The sequence below is a fragment of the Anguilla anguilla genome, chromosome 9 (genome assembly GCF_013347855.1).
Source record: "Anguilla anguilla isolate fAngAng1 chromosome 9, fAngAng1.pri, whole genome shotgun sequence".
Taxonomy (NCBI): Eukaryota; Metazoa; Chordata; class Actinopteri; order Anguilliformes; family Anguillidae; genus Anguilla; species Anguilla anguilla.
This window is the reverse complement of record NC_049209.1, coordinates 28,706,078-28,726,994: the sequence shown is the minus strand read 5'-3', so window position 1 is coordinate 28,726,994 and position 20,917 is coordinate 28,706,078. Positions and strand designations below refer to the sequence as shown.

At 42.3% G+C, this 20,917-nt stretch overlaps 1 protein-coding gene across 2 annotated transcripts; it reads left to right on the top strand.

Annotated features, from left to right (window-relative positions):
* Positions 1 to 180: 180 nt before the first annotated feature.
* Positions 181 to 20,795, top strand: LOC118236125 (segment polarity protein dishevelled homolog DVL-2-like). 2 transcript variants are annotated; one of them, XM_035434206.1, is made up of 16 exons: positions 181 to 447; positions 590 to 808; positions 4,200 to 4,269; positions 4,748 to 4,890; positions 9,798 to 9,913; positions 10,563 to 10,692; positions 11,202 to 11,292; positions 11,745 to 11,814; positions 11,903 to 12,042; positions 12,183 to 12,259; positions 12,708 to 12,775; positions 14,467 to 14,601; positions 15,039 to 15,170; positions 15,293 to 15,469; positions 16,092 to 16,310; positions 16,675 to 17,219. In XM_035434206.1, exons 2-16 carry the CDS (start codon positions 648 to 650, stop codon positions 17,217 to 17,219), a joined length of 2,274 nt encoding a protein of 757 aa, XP_035290097.1. In that variant the 5' UTR covers positions 181 to 447; positions 590 to 647. The 2 variants fall into 2 exon arrangements, with proteins under 2 accessions (XP_035290097.1, XP_035290098.1); XM_035434207.1 differs by lacking the exon at positions 181 to 447 and having other exon boundaries at positions 648 to 808; positions 16,675 to 20,795.
* Positions 20,796 to 20,917: the final 122 nt, after the last annotated feature.

Here is a 20,917-nt window from a genome sequence, read left to right as displayed (position 1 = left end):
TTTAACATTAGATGCTTCGTATAATTATAAGGTGGAATATTTTAATGTAGCTAGAACCTATATGATGCCGAAATAAAAAATTTCATTTCACTCGTTCGTTCATTCAGCCGTCTCAACCATCTGAAAGGGTTGTTTGATGAACACATGAACAATGGACGTAATGATAGTCGATGATTCTATTGCTTAAGACTACTGTATTGTCTTAAACTGCTGCAAACCTGCACTACGAGCGTGCATCGGGATCGGGAATGAGGGAAGGGGCGCGACGTGAAAGCCAGAACGCAAGGGGGCCTCGATGACGCTTTACGCTGCGTTGGGCTCGCAGTGGAGAAAGTTTTGTGCTGTGCTTTTTCTTTAACTGTAGGATAAAGCGTTTGAGTTGTTTATATAATATATTTATGCGAGTGTGTGTATTTTACCTGTTTCCAGAAGATCCTAAGAAATAAGGTACCGTCGGGACTGAGAGGGCTTGGTTTAAAACATTCTCTATTATCTGGCAAAAGTCTGCATAGCTACAAGACTGTTCCGTACATAGCTGGCTAGTTTTACAAGTTAGCTGGCGCTAACAGCGCGGCTTGATCCCTTCCAGACCTCTCTTCTAAATCCCCCTGGATAGCTTTGTGGAGCCGAAAAAAGCAGCTGGCGAAATGGCGGAAACAAAAATAATCTACCACATTGACGAGGAGGAGACGCCGTACTTGGTGAAGATTCCCATACCTGCCGAACAAATCACTTTGCTGGATTTTAAGCAAGTATTGAACAAACCGAATTACAAATTCTTCTTTAAATCCATGGATCAAGATTTCGGGTGAGTGCTTGCCAGATTGGGTACATAGCTTGCTGTCGAGATTGTGCGGCTTGCCTTTGAAATGACAAAAGAGCAAACTAGCTATGTAACTTGTTGGCTTGGAAACGTTAGTGTTGGCATGAAAAACAATGGAGAGCAAGCTGTGAAACTAACGTTATAATTATTAATATGAATCGTTAGCTGGAAGGTTGAGTTTTCTGAAGTTGGCTAGCTAGAATAGTTTGCCTGATGTGCCTAACGTTAATTATTCTACTGATTGTCTGCGAAGAAATGTTTTGCGTTTTTTTGCATTAACGTATTTCCTTTCGCCAAATCGCGTTCTCTAACTGGACTCGGCTTGAAATGTTGAATGTCCTATAACATGTCACTAGCTAGCTATGTCTACTTAGTACTTGCTAGCTAGATACAATGAAGAGGGGTAGCTGCCTCAAACTGGTCAGACGCTTGTAGTACAGCAACGTTACTGTACTAAGTTAATGAATCAAACTTCACCAATGATAAAAGTTAATGTGCCTCGCCCCTACTGGGATGAAATAAAACCACGTTCGTCTGCATAACCCTACTCTCAATTCTTTAATTACATCTGCTGTTGGCTAGATCCTTAGAGTTTTGCCCCTTCCTCCTTTTTTGGGATGTAAGCCAAATTTTGTCTCTGCGGAAGCGACCTCTTCATCATGTTGTCAGTTCTGTGTTTTCAGTCCAAGGATGTTTTATAGAAGATAACACCTAGCAGTAAAATGGTCACATTCCTATTGCTCTCTTAAACAGTTGTGCGATTCGAATATTTCACGTTCCTGCATTTTGAGTGTGAAGAGGAATTCGCCATTGGTCAAGATGGCCTGTACCCGGTTCTGAAAAGTCATTAAGTTATTACTACTTGATTATACGCGCCCCATACTCGCCCCTGCTTAACTACATTGGTATGCATCACACGGCAGTACAGTAGGCTACTGTACATTAACTTATTGAGTGATGCCGTTGATTATCTAGGGCGGGGAACTGAGGAAGCCCCATGCTGTGTGGCAGGATTGCGATGTTTAGTGTCAAAGCTACGCTTCGATTTTGGAATAGTTCTAATACAGTTTAATAACACACAACGTGGAACAGCTATGTATCGTGCAGTGAATTGTGGGTGACCAAGGCGTTGTGTCTAAAGTGCGTGGTACTTTAACTCAGCTGTGCCTGGCACTGCACTATGTTATCGGATTTAGAGAGCTGAACAGAGATAGTTGAATACCATGACGTTAAACGAACAGACATCTTTATACTGAGGAAATGTAATAACTGGGTCCTGTGTGTTGGTGATTGTGTTTCACATGGGCCATCTTTGGCGGATGGATTGGAGGGAAAAAAAATTATATAGGTATATCTGGTAATGAACATGGGACAACTGATTGGAGTTTTTAGGAAACATTTTAAGGACGGGTAGTATGGTTCTGCTCTGTATGGTTTTGGATAGGGTGTCCACTAAGGCTAAGCAAAACACTGCGTAGTGCCATGTGTTATGAAGTCAAGGCTATTTTGCAGGGTTTCTTAAGATTGTTCATGGAGAAGGAGGGTGAATAATTATGCACAGCCAGCGTTCACCCTGGCCTGCAGGCTTCTCACACAGATGTGCAGAACAGACTGTGAGTTCTGCCCCCAGGATTCTGGCCCAGTGTGCTGGTCCTGGACCCAGAGAAGCAATTAAGCTCTTACAAAAACCAGAGGAAGTCCTGTCACAATCCAAGCCAATAAATAAATAATACACTGGCCCTGTGTTTTGGACCAGGGCTGATCCTTGTGCTTTAAAACTGATGATGCTTTGGCTAAATTAATCGCGTAGTTTAAATTCACTGGTTGCATTGAACCAGTGCACATTGCAGCTGTCCAGGACCTGGCTTTAGTGTGTCTGATAGCGATGGCATACTCAGTTTGTTCCACAGAAAAGGGGTTCAGGGATGTCGCTTGCTTAGTATATTAATTGGATTGGAAAACACAAATTGTTCCCATTTCCTACCCCCGCGATGGTACTTCCAGGTGACAGGAAGTCATCATAGTTTAGCGCTGGATTTATAATCTCAGAGAACCGCTGAGTGCCCCTTCAAGGTTTTATCTGGCAAGCCATCTTGTCGCTTTTTTTTTTGCCAAAGGTTGCGCCTTGACCATGTATAATACAATTATTATTATACATTATAATACAATAATATAATTTATTGTATTATCTATTTCTGCAGTCTATAATCTATTACCGTACAGTCATGTATTTTGTTGTTTTTTGAACAGTTTAAATCCCACATTTCCCAAAATTGGAATGTGCAATGGCAACCCTGTCCTTTCACTGGAATGTCTTGGTCAATTCAGGAGGGCACAAATTAGGCTAGATCCGATACCATATTATGTGAATTTGTTTCATTTCACAGTCTGCTGCAGTTTAGTTAGTTTCACAGTCTTCTGCTAATAATATCAACAGTATTTTGTTTTTGGCTGGACCACAACAGCGGGGCCAGCCCTACAAACGTGAATGTTTGTGACTGAGTGAGTGATGAAGTTACACCATTGGTCAGCCGAGTTATGAAGTTACACCATTGGTAGGCCGGATCACGTGTGTTAGGTCCAGCCATATACTAGGTTTTGACCTGGTCTTGTTTTCTGTGTGCTTGTGAGTACAGATGTTTCTGAAAATGTTTCCTTTCCCATACCAGTGGCTTGTAGCACAATTGTTGGAGGGACTTTTGACTGAAGCCAAAACATGGCCAAAACATTAAACTTATTTCCAAGGGAAGATATGTGCACCTAATGTTCCTCATATAGGCTATAATTATGTTTAATATCATATAAACCAAAAGAGCGACTGTTCAGGCTGGGTTTCACAGACAGAGGCAAGCGCAGGCATATACCCAGAGGCAGGAGATTGGTGGATAAGAACACAAAGTAATCAGTGCACACATCTCTGAAAGGAAATCAAAGAGAGCCTGAAATGGCTGTTTGCGGCAGTTTCCTTCGGCTGGCTAATGCTAACTGGTTGGGATGAGTCAGTAGATAGGCAGCTCAGACCTCTCCAGTGTTTCAGATGTCTGGCTGCATTGCGTCTCCATGCTTTATCTACAGAATGCAGTTGGTTACCTTGCAATGCATTTAGCAGACACTCAATGTGCAGGTCACTTATCCAGGGCACATAGAATGCATTTGTACAGCTGGATATTTACTGAAGAAAATTCAGGTTTTTTCACACCCATCTGGGAATTATACCTGCAGCCTCAGGCTCACAAGCCCAGTTCCGTAACCTTTACACTACACTGCCACCCACTGTGGGTAAGGAGCAGTTGGCTCTCCTGATGGGCCTGTGTGGTCGTAATTAAAGTGGTAACGCGATCTGACTGTTTGTTCCCTGCTTGGTTCGTTCCTGCAGCGTGGTGAAGGAGGAGATCTCAGATGATGCTGCCAAGCTGCCGTGCTTCAACGGGAGAGTAGTGTCCTGGGTAAGACCGGCAATGAATGGAAACAGCCAACTGTGTGATTAGGAGTAACTGAATTACAGGAATTAATCTCCCACAGTATGTTACCCAACTGGTTCTGGTTCTCTGTGGTCTAACATTATATTACAGTGCTTAGATGTTTGTGTCCCCTGTTTTTTTTATATGAAAATCGAACTGTCCTTTAAAAAAAAAAAAAAAAAAAAAAAACCAACTCTACCATAACAGGCATGGTTATAATATTGAGTTAGACCACAGTGTTAATAACAGTGGACAGTCAAAACTTTTTTCAAAACGAAAAGCAAGAAATGACAAGTAAGAAATTCAAACTAGAATTGGACTGCACTGTAATCACACAGTTTTACTGCAGGAAACTCTCCTCAGGGTGTGAGGCTCTGTTTTACCTTCTCTCCCTTTCTCCCTTGCTCTCTTGTCCCCTCCCTTCATTCGTTTCCCCCATTTCTCTTTCTCCATCCCCCCCCAGCTGGTCTCCTCAGACAGCCCGGTCCCAGAGACCCCTGCCCCGGCCGAGGTACGACCCGAACCCTCACCCCCTCCTCCGCCCCTCCCACCCCCTCCAGCAGAGAGGACGGGGGGCATCGGGGACTCCAGACCCCCCTCCTTCCAGTAAGTTTCTAGCCCCCTGATCTTATGCCATCTCCTCAAGAATCAGGCGATGTTTTCCGTCCAACTAGTAAAACCACCTTTTCAATGGGTTTTACATTTCAAATCCAGTCAGTGGTGCAGAACTGTAAAGTGCTGTAATAAGGGATGTTTTAGTATTTCTTAAAACGGGGGGGGGGGGGTCTTTCATCGCAATCTGTGAAACTGCTTTGCTCATTCATTGAATTTATTCGTATGGTTGGCTTTTGAATGACGGATTAGGATGGTGCCCGTGTTCTGGATGTGGTTGAATGCCCACCTAAAAAGCTGTTAAAGAACCAGAAGAGAGAAGGAGTTGTCACGTATAACTGGTTACTTCCAAAACAGATTAAGTTTCTTTTTTAGTTTTTTTTTTTTCATCACTGCTTAAAGTAATAATCTCAAAGATTTTCATTAAAATAAATGTCTTTTAAGTCACTATCTATCGCTGCATTGGGTAACGCAATGGTGATTGAGTCTATTTTTATATTAATTTATACTATTATTATTATCATAATTCATGATTAAAAAACCTGGTGTCTGTGGCGACATTCCCGGGAGAAAATCACAAGCGGCGCACAGTTAGTGACGCGTTTTTCATCACCCATCAGTGGTTGGTCCGCCAGAGAGCGTAGGCGAAGCTAACGCAACAGGCTCGCTCTTCAACTCACTTGTGTGTGTGCGGCGTACTGTTTTTTCCGCTGTCTACATGCACAATGTTACAATAACAGAGAAAGGGGGGGTTGGGGGAGTTATGGAACCCTAAAAAGTTTTTGTGCAACATGAGAGATCATATTATTTGTTGATGTAGATTTCGTATTACATTTAATGACAATGTAACTTTACTAAATTACATAGCTATTTGCACAGCTAACGCTAGCTACCGGACCATGTCAAGAAAGACAACATTAGTTTAGACAACGTTACGCACAGTATCCATCTCTCATCAGGTAATGTTGCGTTAGCTAGCTAGCTAATGTGATTAACACAATCTAATGTCGGCTAACAATTAGAAAAAAACGCTAGCTAACACTACCGACCGGTACTGACCTCGCAAACCGTCTCTCGAATGCAATGCTACCTTGTTGCAACGTTGCAGTGTAGCTAACTTAAGGCCAGTTCAGATCAATGATTCGCAGCGAGACTGGGTGCAACTTGCAAAATTCCAAGACGTCTGATTGTAAACGTTCTAAAACTGCACTTGGCGATTTGACAAGGACAGTCTTTTAAAACCTCAGGGCAGGCAACGGCTCTGCTACTAGCCAGTTCACACCGCTGCACTTTTCTCTGCAACATTCTAAAACCGTTTCGCCTCATTGCGAATCATTGATCTGAACTGGCCTTAACGTTACCGTTATTTACATTGCCATCGAGTTTGTCAATATATTTTAATGATGGGAATAAAGCCGGGGTATGTGGAGCAGAGCTGGGTCTGATTTCTGAAGACGTCATGCAGGAGAAAACTAAATAAAAGAATATGGCAGTATGGATTAGCATTGTTATTATTTTATTACGCTTCCTCATATGTTCCTTCAGCCTTTATGCCCTTTTTGATGAAATCTCCTTTGTTTTTGTTTTATTCTTCTTGTTCTGATTGCTAATTTAACAGCCAGCTCAGCTTTATTCTCAAACAGTTTAGCTAGCAAAACCAGAAACACCAGGGGTAACATTTTGCAAGGCAGTTGTTTCAAAAATACCACACAACAATCATTCACGAAAAAGACTGCTTATCGTGCACGAGATAGGCCTACATAATTGCACGAGCCACAGCGAATCCCGCAAATTTTTCTCTGCAGTGTAAAGATGTTCATACCGGGCAAAAGGTGGATAAAGAACGTTTGCAGATATTCATCACTAATTCTACCCCAGGTTTGCTACGGCATTTTAACCCGGCTCGGCAGTGTAAAGACATCTTGAGTTCGCCTAATGTTAGACAACGAATGAGTATGTACATAACGTTATTTCATAACAACCGTTTTTTATTCAGTAAATAGTAAGTGTTATAGTTGGCGTGCCAACTGACTGACGTCACACAGGCGACACTGGTTGGATCCGGTTGGATCTATGGGAAGTGAGGTCCAAAAACACACCTGCAATTACCGCTTCTCGCCATTGGCACCGCCATAGAGAACGAAACTTAAATCTTCAAGATTGTCACTTTAAAGACCGTGTGCAATTGAAATTATGAGGTGAAATGCTGGTAGTTATCTCACATAAAGAATCAAAGAAAACAAATACTAGACCTGTGATATCAAAGGAATAATTCCATTTCTGTTATAATAAAACTGAAAAAAAAATTATGTTTTTGATTGGCCTGTGTGTAATGAAGGATGCTTTAGATGTTTTGAGAAGTCCTGATGACCTGTAGGCTTTATAATGGCTGCTAACATGCATTGGGGGTTTTTGGCCTGAAGAAAGAAAATACACTTCATGTAACTTCAACTACAGTTTGTAGTAACTATAGTAACTATAGCGACATACAGCAACAAAGTTATACTGGGTACTAGAGGAGGATTAAATATTGGTCTTTTGGAGATACTGGTGATTATGTGAGCAACATGGTGATTTGCATGTTAACCAATCGCGGCGTTATGTCCATATAGTATGCTGCCAATTAGAAGTGAACTTGAAGTGAATGTCCATTACAGTACAAATGTGCTGTGCCAGACCTGCCTCTGTCATGTTTGGAAATGAAATACTTTCCATCCAAAAGGAAATTGATTCATTTGCCTGTTTATAAATTTTCAGATGGTAAATGTACAGAAAGCTCCTGCCATTCAAGGTGACTAAAGCTGCCTAGGCTGCATTTGTGATTGATTGAAGAGGGTATTTTATTTTACACTGTACTTTACATATTGTAGCTTAGCATGTTGGCTGTGAAATATTTTAGTGAAGGTACTGGGGAACTAGTTAGTCAGTTGGCTTTTTGAGGACCATTTTACTCGGAAACCAATGTACTTGAATTTGTAAGTGAACATTTGGTCTGGTAGGTGTTTATTTAAGGTATTTCAGCTGATGTCTGATCTATATCAGAAATGACACATTTAACACATCTAGTCTCTCTTACGATAAATACACTGAAGTATAATAGGGGCGAGTTCTACCTCTATGAAGTTACTTCTGTGTCTTTATTATGCAATCAAACAGAATAGATTTGAGAGCAAAACTTTCCACACTGCAATCAAAAAATAGATTTGAGAGCAAAACTATCGACACTGCAATAAAAAAATGTTTTATTGCAAGTAAAATTAATTTGTGATTAAAAATGTATTAATATGAATCAAAAACTTTTGTTTGCAAATCCAAAAGTTTTCTTTGCAAATCCAAAAGTTTCTTTGCGAATCCAAAAGTTTTGAACGCAGTTTTTTGCGAATCCAAGTTTTGAACTCTGATTTTTGCGAATCCAAAAGTTTTTGTGGGCGGGACCTACATTGAAGGATGTAAGACACGTCTCTATTGGCCAGTCTCAATAGAGTCAAACACTTTGTTGAACCCCATTCATTTTCAGTGTTTCCGAGGCACTCACTGGTAAGTTGATGAAATGACTGCATTTGAAAGTTTTGCTCTCAAATCTGTTCTGTTTGATTGCATAATAAAGACACAAAAGTAACTCCATATACCTCTACTTCTGTGTACAGCTCTTCACTGTTAATTGTTACACCATAGAATCACTCAGCCTTTTGACAGGAAAGTAAAATGGACAGTTTCAGATAATGTGACAGTGGTATAGTGAAAGATGCATAATGCCCAATGTACAGTACCATATCTTCCTATGAACTCTCCCTCCTGGTGATTGTCTTTTTTTTTTTTTTTCAAAGCAAGTGCTGAAATATACACCTTACAAAAGGAGTCAGGAAAAACTGGTATTCTGTAGACTAAGCCACAATAGAAAAGCAGACCATCAAAAATAAGGACAGGTGATTACATTTTGAATGGGGTATTAAAATTATGTAAAATGATGCCAGATGTAATTAGTCCCAGTACCTTGGTTACACTAGTAGTACATGTTTTCTTTTTGACTCTCCTTTTATGAAACAAGTTTTCGGATGACTGATTATGCTGTGACATATTGATAGATTGCTAGTTAACTAAATGTAAATAGCTAACTAGCAGGCCTTGTAACTAATGTACTGGCTTGCTGATACTTTAAGGTGTGTGAGTGTGTGCATATAGTATAGAGTTAGGGATAAAGATGGCAGTCAGAAAAGTAGAGCCAGGGAAGAGAACTGCACTACCTGGAAATTTGCCATAAATGAGAAGGTAAACAAGTTTGCCTTCTCTTGGAAAATTTTTCCGCTACCAACCCTTTCATTCATAATTGTATTCAGGCATTTCATGGAACTTGCTTTGGAATTATGATTCATTCGAAGATGGAAAAATGCAGCCTGTTTATAATTTTAACAAAAGGAAATCTCCACATTTTCCCTCCATTTTCATGTCTCAGTAACCATTTGAGAGATCTTCCTTACACTGACTGCTTGTTTATAGTCAAACAATGTGCTGGAAGTGTGTTACTGTTGTGTTGAGCATCACATTACATTATATGAGTTATCCAAATGATTAAAATGCTAATTTACAAATTCTACAACTTTTACAAAATTTTACAACTTCTCCTACGAACCTTCATAAGTTGTTCTGGATAAGAGCCCTTGGTAAATTCTTGAATGTTAAGTAGTGATGGATGTTTAATAAGGGATCAGAGGAACTCAGAAGCCATCTAACCCTGTGCCAGAGTGAGAGTCAGTGTGAATTCCACCTTGCTGGCAGACGTAGTGCATTGCTTCATCTGTTGCTTGTCCCTAAAAAATAAACAAATCATTAAGAAAAAAAAATCCTGTAGTAATGAATTCAGGGCACAGTCTAAGGCCCCCCCTTCTCCCCCATTCATGCAGCCCCAACGCGTCTGGCAGCGTGGAGACCCTGGACGACCGCACAGAGACTGAGTCTGTGGTGTCCGTCAGGAGGGAGAGAGAGAGGCCTCGGCGGAGGGAGAGCCTGGAGCAGCATGGTGAGTCTGGCATTCTGGAACATTCTGTAACGTTCTGGAATCTGCTTGCATTTCCTTATGTCAGACCCAGGCTGGATGTTTTACCTGCAGTTTTACCCCCGTGCTCCACCTCAGACTAGGTCTGAGAACAGGTTTACAGATGTTTCTTTATAGATATCATCACTTTAGCTTTTAGCTACTCGACTTCTAGTCAGTTTTTCCTAAATTATGATAAGATGTTCTGCAGGTACCTGTTACCAATTTAATGAGGTTTGCGAACACTTCGGTGCTAACAAACAAAAAAGACTATTAGCAATAGAGCCCGTGGGAAATAACAGTGTGAGCTTGAGGCATCTGGGATTATAGATTTGAATGACTTCAGTTACTAACAATGAAAGGAGAAATAAAATCCCCAGCACTGTGTTTCTTGCTCAACTCAGCCTTTCTCCTCTGTATTATGATACATTGCTCTCTGAACACCTGTAACCTATTTTAGGTGAGCCTTGCTCTTTATCAGTTACTAACAAACAGAAAACGACGCCCATTAGAAGGATCAGTGTGACCTTGATGCACAGCCTTCAGATGCATACACCCCGGCAATGCCCCATTCCCTCCGCAGCTCACCGTTCCGTTCTCTGCCTTCTCCCATTCCCATCTCTCGTTACCTCAGGGCCTCGAGCTAACGGACAGAGCAGGCTAGAGCGCCACCTAGCAGGCTACGAGAGTGCCTCCACCATCATGAGCAGTGAGCTGGACACCACCAGCTTCTGCGATTCTGACGAGGACGACACCATGAGCAGGTTGGAGTGCTGGGACAGGACTCTTTTTCAGCCTTTTTCAGTTTTATTTTCTTTGTCCTTTTTTGAATGTTTCGATCTGAAGAGAAAAACTGGGAAAGGGGGAGATCCAAAGCTGATGTTTTTCACAGAACAAAATAAAAACTTCTTTAAATTAGCATATCTGAACATAAACAGATTTCAAACTGCAAATGCGTTTCAGCAACATTGCCTTCATGAGGGCATATTCCCTGGTGTTATATTGTGTGCAGTGTTACAAATTTTATAATCTTTAAATAAGCTTTAAAGTATGATTTTATCCTCATTCAGGTAATCAGTTAAATTGCTTACAAGTAAAAAAAAAAAAAAAAAAAAAAAACTAAAAAAAATAGCAAAAAAATGGGCTAGATTGAAGCCTTTGATAAGATGTCCAGTTAGTGGCACAAGTGGAGTCTACCTGGGAGTCTGAGATGGTATGGCGGTATAATTTCAGTTGAAACTGTTGAATAACAAATCGACCTGCTGCCTCCCAGGTTCAGCGGCTCCACAGAGCAGAGCACCGCCTCCCGGCTGCTGAAGAGGCACCGCAGACGCAGGAAACAGCGCCCTCCCAGGCTGGAGCGGGTAATGCAGCACACTGCTGTACCACAAATCAATTGGTTTAAAGTTTATTGTTTCTGCGTTTTTAAAAATATTATTTCAGTTTTTGTGTGTGTGTTTTGTGTTTTGATAGGCCCAGATAATTTTATTTGCTTGAATAAAGCATACGTTAGATTCTGATTACCAGATGGCTCTACAGCAGTTTGTATACAGGGTTTGTGGTCTGGAAAATGCACTTCAAGTAACTCCAAAGTAGTTTGTAAAGCAATGTTGTGTTTTCAATGGCTGTACAGAATTTCTCTGTGGAGTTGCGAAAGTTACTTTGGTGGGAGGTTGTTCAGTGATATTGTCTTTTGAATTCTTGGTGTGCTAGGTTTTACCAGTCTCTCATTCAGTTTTGTATTAAAATATTTTCCCCATGCATTGTCATCGACCAATGACAAAAAAAATAAATAAATAAATTATTTTGCTTTCAGGCATCTTCCTTCAGCAGTGTGACAGACTCCACAATGTCCCTCAACATCATCACCATTACACTGAACATGGGTGAGTGCTCTCTCTCTCTCTCTCTCTCTGTCTCTCGCTCACTTGCCTCAGCGGACTTTCACTCTTCACTTCCTGTTTGTCTCTCCAGAGAAGTACAACTTCCTCGGCATCAGCATCGTGGGGCAGAGCAACGAGAGGGGGGACGGGGGCATCTATATCGGCTCCATCATGAAAGGCGGGGCTGTGGCAGCTGACGGGCGCATAGAACCAGGAGACATGCTGCTGCAGGTGAGAGGGGAGGCAGTTGGGGAAATCATGCTGCTGACGGTGTGAAGGGCTGTGCTCACTCTTGAATGGGGAGAAGCTCTGATGAACACAAGTTCTCTTTCTAACTCTGTCTCTCCCCCTGCCTCTTTTCTCCCCCCCAGGTGAATGATATCAACTTTGAGAACATGAGCAATGACGATGCCGTGAGAGTATTGAGAGAGATTGTGCATAAACCTGGGTGAGTCACTGCCCCCTTCTTTCCTTATTTTATTGAATGATACTAATGAAGAAGCATTCTGATGCTTAATAAAATGTATGAATAATGTTAAAATAATGAAGAGTACAGTTCCAGTATGTATTTTCAGTGGCCTGTAGGTATGAGCACATTTCAGCCTGTCTATCCTTCTGTCTCTTTTGCTGTCTGTCTTGTCTGTCCGCTGAATGTGCTTTCTGTCATGTAACTATGACCAGGGATGGGCAAAACACACTAAAATGTATTCTGTTACAAAATTCCTTAAAAATAGGTTTATCCATAAACTACATGAAAAATGTTATATGTACAAATCTGATATACAGATTTTTAAACCATACAGAAAAAAGCAGAATAAACCATATTGCATGTAAAACGAAGTCTATGAAACGTGTGTACTGCCTTTCCTTGACTGTGACTCCTCCCTGTTTCTTAGACCCATCATCCTCACGGTTGCCAAGTGCTGGGACCCCTCTCCACAGGGCTACTTTACCCTCCCACGAAGTGAGTCACATCCATGATCTTGGTATTTTTTTATTTTCCTGTTTAAACAAGAAATGCTTATTACTGAAAAACTGAGATCAAGTATTATCATCAGTCTGTATTTTACTGTGAATTCTCATTGAAATTAAAATATCTTTTACAAGTGAGACCTAGAATAACAAAAGTACTATTACATGCACGTCCAGTCCATTGATGCATCTGCACGGCACAATGACAACATGGGTGAGGGTAACACCGCATTAGTACCTTCCGAAAAACCAAGAATGTACCTTAAAATTTGCCACAAATTGACCAGCGTTTTGATGCGTGCTCCTGGTGTAGTTTGCAACAGGTCCTTGGTTATTTTGGAGCTATTGACATGGTGCTCATTTTCTGTTGCCTTCACCTACATGTAAGACACACATAGCCACGAGTGAGAAAGGGCAACGAGGCAACTGCTCAAATTAAGCCTGGTGCACACTAGATGATTTTCAAATCTTAACCGACTTTAAAAACGTGGGCGACCACAGACATAACGACAGATTTAACGGATTTTTATTATTTTAATCGTAAGAACGCACACACCAGATGATTCAGTCCAGACGCAGGACCACACACTTGGCGTTTATACTAAACGATTTCAGAGTGTCGATTCCAGGGACTTTGCGAAAATAAAAAAACTGATTCCCTGTCTCCATGGAGACCACAACGTTACAATAATTACATATATACATGATACAATAATATTGATACTTTTGTTGCTACGTGCAGTTGCCTAACCCCATTGAGTGTAAAACAATATCGTCCGTAGAGAACATCTTCAGCTTCGGCAAGCCGAAAAAAATTCTGTTGGTGACACTTCCCGGTCAGCTCGCTCTCATTGGCTGTTGCGGGTTTCTGCTCAATATTCCATCACTGTTCCTTTCACACTACAGGATTTCCAATCGTAAATATCAAACATGTTTGATATTTACGATTCGAGATCGGGGAGACTCCGATCCAGTCGGTAACATTAAGATTATGTCTGTAAACCCCTCACACTACGGGATCATTTGGTCAGATAATCGGTTCAGATTAACCTCGGATCGGGAATGCCCCCGTGATTGTCGGGAAGAGCAAATCGGGCACAAAATCGGCCCAGTTATCCTCTAGTGTGGGGCCAGCATTACAAGAGAACAGAACATCATACACAGATACTACAACAAATAATGATCCTGTACGTCAGTAATATATTAGCCAGAGGATATGGCATGGGTATGTGAGTATTTCCTGATTAATATGAATTCATATTCTTGATTGCTGTTTCTTAGGTACAGCTATACAGATGTGTATGTTTAATAGAAAACCAGCAGTTTAAATTGCTGAATGATTATATGCGTTACCATAAATGTAACCGCAGAACAAGATATTTGATTTCTGTTGTAGTGAGATGCAACTGCAGTGTTTGCTCTGAGAGCTTGGTGTGGTAGTGGTGGTCACACAGATGTCACTGATGACAGTTGTTCAGTCATTTCTCCATCTCTTTTTCAAATTCAACACCTGTACCCTTCTCATACATTCTGTCTCAATTCTTTTTTGTCCCCATCCTTCTACTCTATCCAATCCTTCTCTACCTTTCCACATTCTCCGACTGCCTTCATCCTCCCATCACATTTCCTGTCCAATCCTCCATCTCCCATATCCCATCTCCCATCTCCCCCACTCACTCCCAGATGAGCCCATCCGGCCGATAGACCCGGCGCTGTGGGTCAGCCACTCGGTGGCGCTAACAGGTGCATTCCCACCCTACCCTGGCAGCTCTTCTATTAGCACCGTGACCTCTGGCTCCTCCGTCACCGAAACAGAGCGTGAGTCTCCGTCTTTGTACTTGTTCTCTTTTTTTACACATTTTCAGACCCTTCTTTTATATCTAAATTTGGCGCCCAACTTTTGATTGAGTATGTCTGGTTCCCACCCTGATTTGGAATGTAGTAGCTATCTGCAATTGCAGTCACATTCAAGTACAAGCCCCACTGCCCATTCTAGAGAGTATAGACATCCACATGTTCAGTCATCTATGTGTGCATAGGCCATGGTAGTCCATCATTTTTACTTAGCTTTGAAGCTAATGAAGACTCATCCTCTCACTGCTCATTTCAGCTATAGGGTCTGAGAAGTCACTTCCAGACTTATCAACATCTGGCTGCAGAACAGAGTGACACAGCAACAGTTGAAATTGGAATATCGAAATGTAGCCCCCCTGGTCCACGCAATAACTCCAACCCCCTTTGCTCTCTCTCTCTAGGCTTCGATGATTTTAACCTCTCCCTGCACTCAGACATGGCATCTGTGGCCAAAGCCATGGCATCTCCAGAGTCTGGCCTGGAGGTCAGAGATAGGATGTGGCTGAAAATCACCATCCCCAATGCCTTCCTTGGTGAGAGAAGTATAGAATGCATAAAGCAGGGATCTCAAACCAAAGGCCTGGATCTCTAAACCTCTCTACCCCCTTTGTGTGTGTGTATGTGTGTGTGTGTCTGTGCATGTGTGTGTCTCCAGGGTCAGATGTGGTGGAATGGCTGTACCATCACATCGAGGGTTTCCAGGACAGGCGGGAGGCACGAAAGTACGCCAGCAACCTTCTGAAAGCTGGCTTCATCCGCCATACCGTCAACAAGATAACCTTCTCCGAACAATGTTACTACATCTTTGGCGACTTCAGCGACTGTGAGAACTGTGAGTGGCAGAACAGCGTAGCAGGAGACATACTGCTTGGCCAAAAGAAGGTGCATGGGGTACCAAGTGTTTAAATAGCCCTCATTTTTGCAGGCTCCTGGGTTGCTCACTGGGTAATGAGTGAGAACCAAGGTCTCAGGCTCAGGAATCAGGCCCATGCCAGTGCTGACTGTGGCCGGCAGTCCCACAGGGGTGGTGCATAATTGGCTTTGCGTTGCCCAAGCGATATATGGGAGGGATTCAGTCAGGGGGGGATAGCAGTGTTCATTGCTCAATCAACCCTTATTGACCTTCTAAGCTCCCATGGCTTGCCATCTGTACATGTATGAGTGGGTCTCCTCCACTCCCACTCTGCAAGTGTGTGGCTTATGGCTGCTGTGTGAAAAGAAGTAGCTGGCTGCCTTGCTGGCACTGCCGGAGAAAAACTGAGTACTCTTCACTCTCTAAGCCGGGAGCTGGGGGCGTATACGTGCATGCTTGTACATATTTTGGGGTTTTGTTATTGAGTGCAGAGGCAGTTGTTGCTCTCTTTAGCTCTGTGCTGGTTACAAAACTCAGATGACATCATTGTTCCCCACCTTTTCTTGCTACTACTTTTCTCTTCCTCCTCTCTCTACTCAAGACATCGCCAACCTCTCCCTAAACGATAATGATGGATCAAGCGGAGCGTCGGACCAAGACACTCTGGCTCCCTTGCCACTCCCAGGAGCCACGCCCTGGCCCATGATGCACGCCTTCCCCTATCAGTACCCCAACCCTTACTCCAGCCAGCCACCTCCCTACCACGAGCTCTCCAGCTATAGCTATGCGCCTGGGAGTACGGGTAGCCAGCACAGTGAAGGTGCATTTTATGTTCATCATCTGTCTGATCGGTGTTCATAGTTATACATTACATTCACACATTACAATTACTGAGCAGATGCTCTACATTCAGAGTGAAAAAAAGTGGAGAACAGTGCAATTTGAAATATGGGCAGGGATTCTGATGTTCTGACTGTGGTGGGAGGCTCATTCCACCACCAGGGGGCCAGAACATACAGGAGATGTAACCTGTAAGTGTAGGTATATGGGGAAGGGGAGGGGGGGTGGGAAGACCCAGATGCCCAGAGCTATCAGAAGGGAGGGGCCTGGAAGGTGTGTACGGTCTGATGATCTGTTGAAGATGTAATGGAGCTGCAGTCTGATCCGGTGTCTATTTGTCTTAGGGAGTCGGAGCAGTGGGTCGACGCGGAGTGAGGGAGAGAGACGCAGAGGGAGTAAAGGAGGAGGTGGAAGCACAGGAGGAGGAGGCAGGGAGGAGAAGTCCCCGGTGGGGGGAGGGGCTGACTCTCGCTCGGGCAGCGGCAGCGAATCAGAGTACTCTACCCGCAGCAGCCTGAGGCGGGACCATGGTTCAGCCACGCCCAGTGAGCACAGCCACCTCAGCCAGCGCTCCCAACACCGACTCCCGCCCCCTCACCTGGCCTACCCGCATCCCCCTGGCATGCCCCTTCCCTACAACCCCATGATGCTCATGATGGTCCCTCAGCACCCCCATCCACACCTGCATCCACACCCCCACCCTCACCCTGGTCTGGGACCCTCTCACTCCCAGCTTCCCTCCCTGCCCCCTTCCTCCACTCCAGGAGGACCCCCTGGTGCCCCCCCAACTCGTGACCTGGGCTCTGTGCCTCCTGAGCTGACTGCCTCTCGCCAGTCCTTCCACCTGGCCATGGGGAACCCCAGCGAGTTCTTCGTGGATGTGATGTAGCCAAACGTGCCAACTGTTCTCCCCTCCTTCACAGCTGAGGGTGCAGCTCTACCTTGATGTTTTTTTTTAATTATTAGAGCAATTATATGATTATTTCTGATTGAATCAGGATTTCCAGACCCTAAATCTCTGGGGGCCCCTAGTATTTGGCTTCATTGCTGAACTTTCTCTTCTGCCATCGGCTGTCAAGAGTGCAAAAGCTTTTGATGTGTGTGTTTATGTCATACCCAAGTTCTCCATTTAGGGTCTGAAATAGGTATTTCTTGAAAAATCTGGAAAAATCACACCTGTTAGAGACCCTTGAAACAAGGGCAAAGTTTACCATAAATCTAGTCTCTGGATTCTTATTTCCTTTCAGATGTCTTTTTTTGTGTTAAGTCCCTGGCCATTTCAGTTGGTACCTCACTCTTCTTTTTGCTCACCATGTGACTTTACAATAACCATTTGAAATATGAGCCCTAACCAATGACGTGACTTCTTACCTCATGGATTCCTCCAGGACAAACATGCAGAGAAGCACCTGTGTCTGAGAGCAGCTGACCATTTGGGCCTGGAGCTATTTTTCCCTGCTCAGGGATGGGTTTCATTATCTAACTGCAACACAACCACAGTGAGAAGCGTACAGCTAGGAAGCTTTAGAAAGGTTACAGCACAAGTGCAAACATTTCTTTTTTGCCTGTTGTCCAATACACCTTAAATTACAGGGACTTTGTGTGTCCGCTAACAGTGTCTTGATGACCTGTGTACATTCTTATTTATGGTTTTATTTGCATAACTGTCACCGTGAACTACGATAGTGAATACTTGGTTGGCACAGGGGTCACTGGTGGAGACTGATGTTGATCAGCTAGCTGATTAAAACAAGCATCTTTAAAGCGAACAACCAAAATAGTTTGTCATTGTAGGAGTGTTAATGATGTGATACTTCATGATGGGGTTGTCCAAACATAGTCCTAGGGAACAATCTGGGATTTGTTTTTGTTCCTTGTTTTCATATTTTTTGATTAATCTTAACAGAATGCTAACTTGTCTGTTACCATTTTGTTTGTCTTTGGTAGATGCAACTTTCAGTAATCAGGTCTCTGGTATGTACTCTGGGTTGCCCCTTTGTCACTCAACCTAACACGTCCAAATTCTTTATGGTGTAACATCTACAAATTTGCATTTTATTTACCCAAGAGCTTATCTGACTGATTGACTTAAGTCTTAAAATAAACATGCTATATTAAATTTAATAATGTACCATTTCTGGTTGGAATGAAAATGCCCCAAAGTTGAGTTCTGGGACCAAGATTGGAAAGCCCTGCCTGCCTTTTATGTGGTTGTATTGAATCCAAATGTTGTAAAACTGTTCTGAATGGGGGATAGTAGAGTGTCTTGTAGTTGATCATTTATATATTTTTCTTTAGTTGTACGGCGATGAAATACACTGCCCTTTTATGTTGAAGAAATTCCAAGGCACTGATGGTGACCCAGGTGGAGTGAATGAATGATTTTGTGACTTATTTCGAATGTGTAAAATTGTGCTTTAGGACACTAAATGGCAGCAACAAAAGTATGCTCCTTTACCTGAAGTTGAGGTGTTGTGGTGTCATTTCTGTCATGTGGACAATATTATTGGTTTAGCTAGGCCATTCAGGTACTGATTCCTCAACAAAACTTAAAGGGCATCAAGGATTGTTGCATGAAAAAAAAAAATGTAATCCAGTGAATGCGCTTTGGATGTACATAGCCTTGGAGATGCATGAATCATTTTCTATCCTCTGTGGATGTAAGAAACGTTATGAAACCTTATGAGCGCAACATCACTTACTTTGTAAGTCCAGCACTTTCTCTTAGGTGAAAGTGTAAGTACCTTTATGTAGAATGATTCTGATTAATTTCAGGCTCTTTATGTATATAAAATGTAGCTTTTTCTGCACATTTATTTTCATAGAACAAATCCAGATGTCCTTTTAAAGGAATGAGGGCTACATATTTCTGTCTGTATTGGAAAAGTGCATATTTATCACGTGGGTGTGGCACCATCAATGACACTAATGATTCAGGTCACAAAAAGAGACTTGAAATAAATGCTACAAACATCTAACCAAAAGCACTCCAGAACAGCGTAAGACAAGTTGGGAAGACCCTTAATCTTCCTTCATGAAGTAAGACTGAAAAGAAAAACAAACCTCAAAACATAATTCAGTTATGTCCTTGTGCACCACTATAATTTTTGTGCTGAAGCTGATGGTGCTTTGATGATTGCTGTGGTGATTTCATCTTGGTGATTGTAGCATATTCCACTGGTGATGGAAACTTCATTGAATACATACTATGGCCCTAATCATTTCCCCAGAGTATCTGCCAGTGATTGAGTGCTGGTGATTTCACTGGGGAAATGATTGGAGTACCATAGCAGTTGCAGACAACTGGGTGCACTTCTCTGAACATAATTATTGTAATGTTGTGCAGATGCATAGTCATCTAATAGAACATAGGCTACTTCATAAAAGCCCATCTTGGAAATTATGAGACTAATAGTTCTCAAAAGTATTGTTGGGATCCTTCACTTTGTGAAATTACTGAGTGTTGTTTCAAGACTGAATGTTTTGATAGATTATTTGAAAAATGATTGACGGAGTAACGGATTACAATGTAATCAAGAGCTGCAGCCCTAGTTTTTACTCAGGAGCAGGTAGTGTGAGCAAGATGAGATGAGAGCAGGGAGAGCAGTCATAGTTTAACTTAAAATGTTAACTGAAAAGGGTAAACTACAGGCTACTGAGTGCCAGGATCAAATCCTGGCTGCGTCACTACCACATCAATAGTGGATGTGGTTGCCATGGTGATATGAAACTCATCACTTGACCAGACTTTTCTTTGATGGTAAACTGATATCTAGAAGATTTTGTAATTGTTGCATTTTATAACCATATTATGGTGGAGAGATCAACTTGCCATCAAAAGTTGGTTTTGGTTTGAAACTCCCTTTTAAAAATGATTAAAAGGGGGGAAAATATCCACTAGCTTCTTGGGAGGCATGCTGCATAAATAATGTTTATATATATTTTTTTAACTGAGCAGTCAATATGCTCAGTCAATATTATGGAATGGCATACTACAGTAAATCAGTTCTGAAGGGCTCTGTAAAGCCGTAGGGTTCTTGTATAGTTGCACTTGGGTGTGTTGGAAACTTCCAGTCCTATTGTGGCAAGTCAGGAACTCCAAATGTTGCTCACTTGTAACTGGTTACTCACCACTACAGGCTGTACCAGAGATTTTGGAAGAGAGGTGAAGGGGGGGGGGGGTCCAAATATGGTACTTTTGGGATTGCAGAAATCTAAGGGCATGCGGGGGGGGTGGGGGGGGCTTTTGAATAGTTTATACCGCTGATACACTCTTGGTCTCTCTTATTTTTGAAATTCTTGTTTTATATATAAATATGTAATCACAGAGATAAAGGTGCTAAATGAAGAGAATTGTGTCCACGTTTCAAAGTGCTATATGGTACTGCTGCCTTGTGCATTGTTTTTCCCCCAAATTTGTTGTGCCAGTTTTTCACTTTTGAAAATAAATTTGTACTGGACATGAGTGAGTTCTCTTTTGTTTGGGAAGTGAGGATTTAGTAAGAAATTGTTTATTTTCTGAATCCAACGGTTCTGAGGCTCAGTGTCCTTAAAGATGTTCAGCTGTCTGAATACTTAACACAAGCG

Coding starts and splice junctions, on each gene's coding strand:
- LOC118236125 (XM_035434207.1), top strand. CDS start 648: ATGGCGGAAACAAAAATAATCTACCACATTGACGAGGAGGAGACGCCG. Junction 809..4,199: donor TCCATGGATCAAGATTTCGG/GTGAGTGCTTGC, acceptor TCGTTCCTGCAG/CGTGGTGAAGGAGGAGATCT. Junction 10,693..11,201: donor GAGGACGACACCATGAGCAG/GTTGGAGTGCTG, acceptor GCTGCCTCCCAG/GTTCAGCGGCTCCACAGAGC.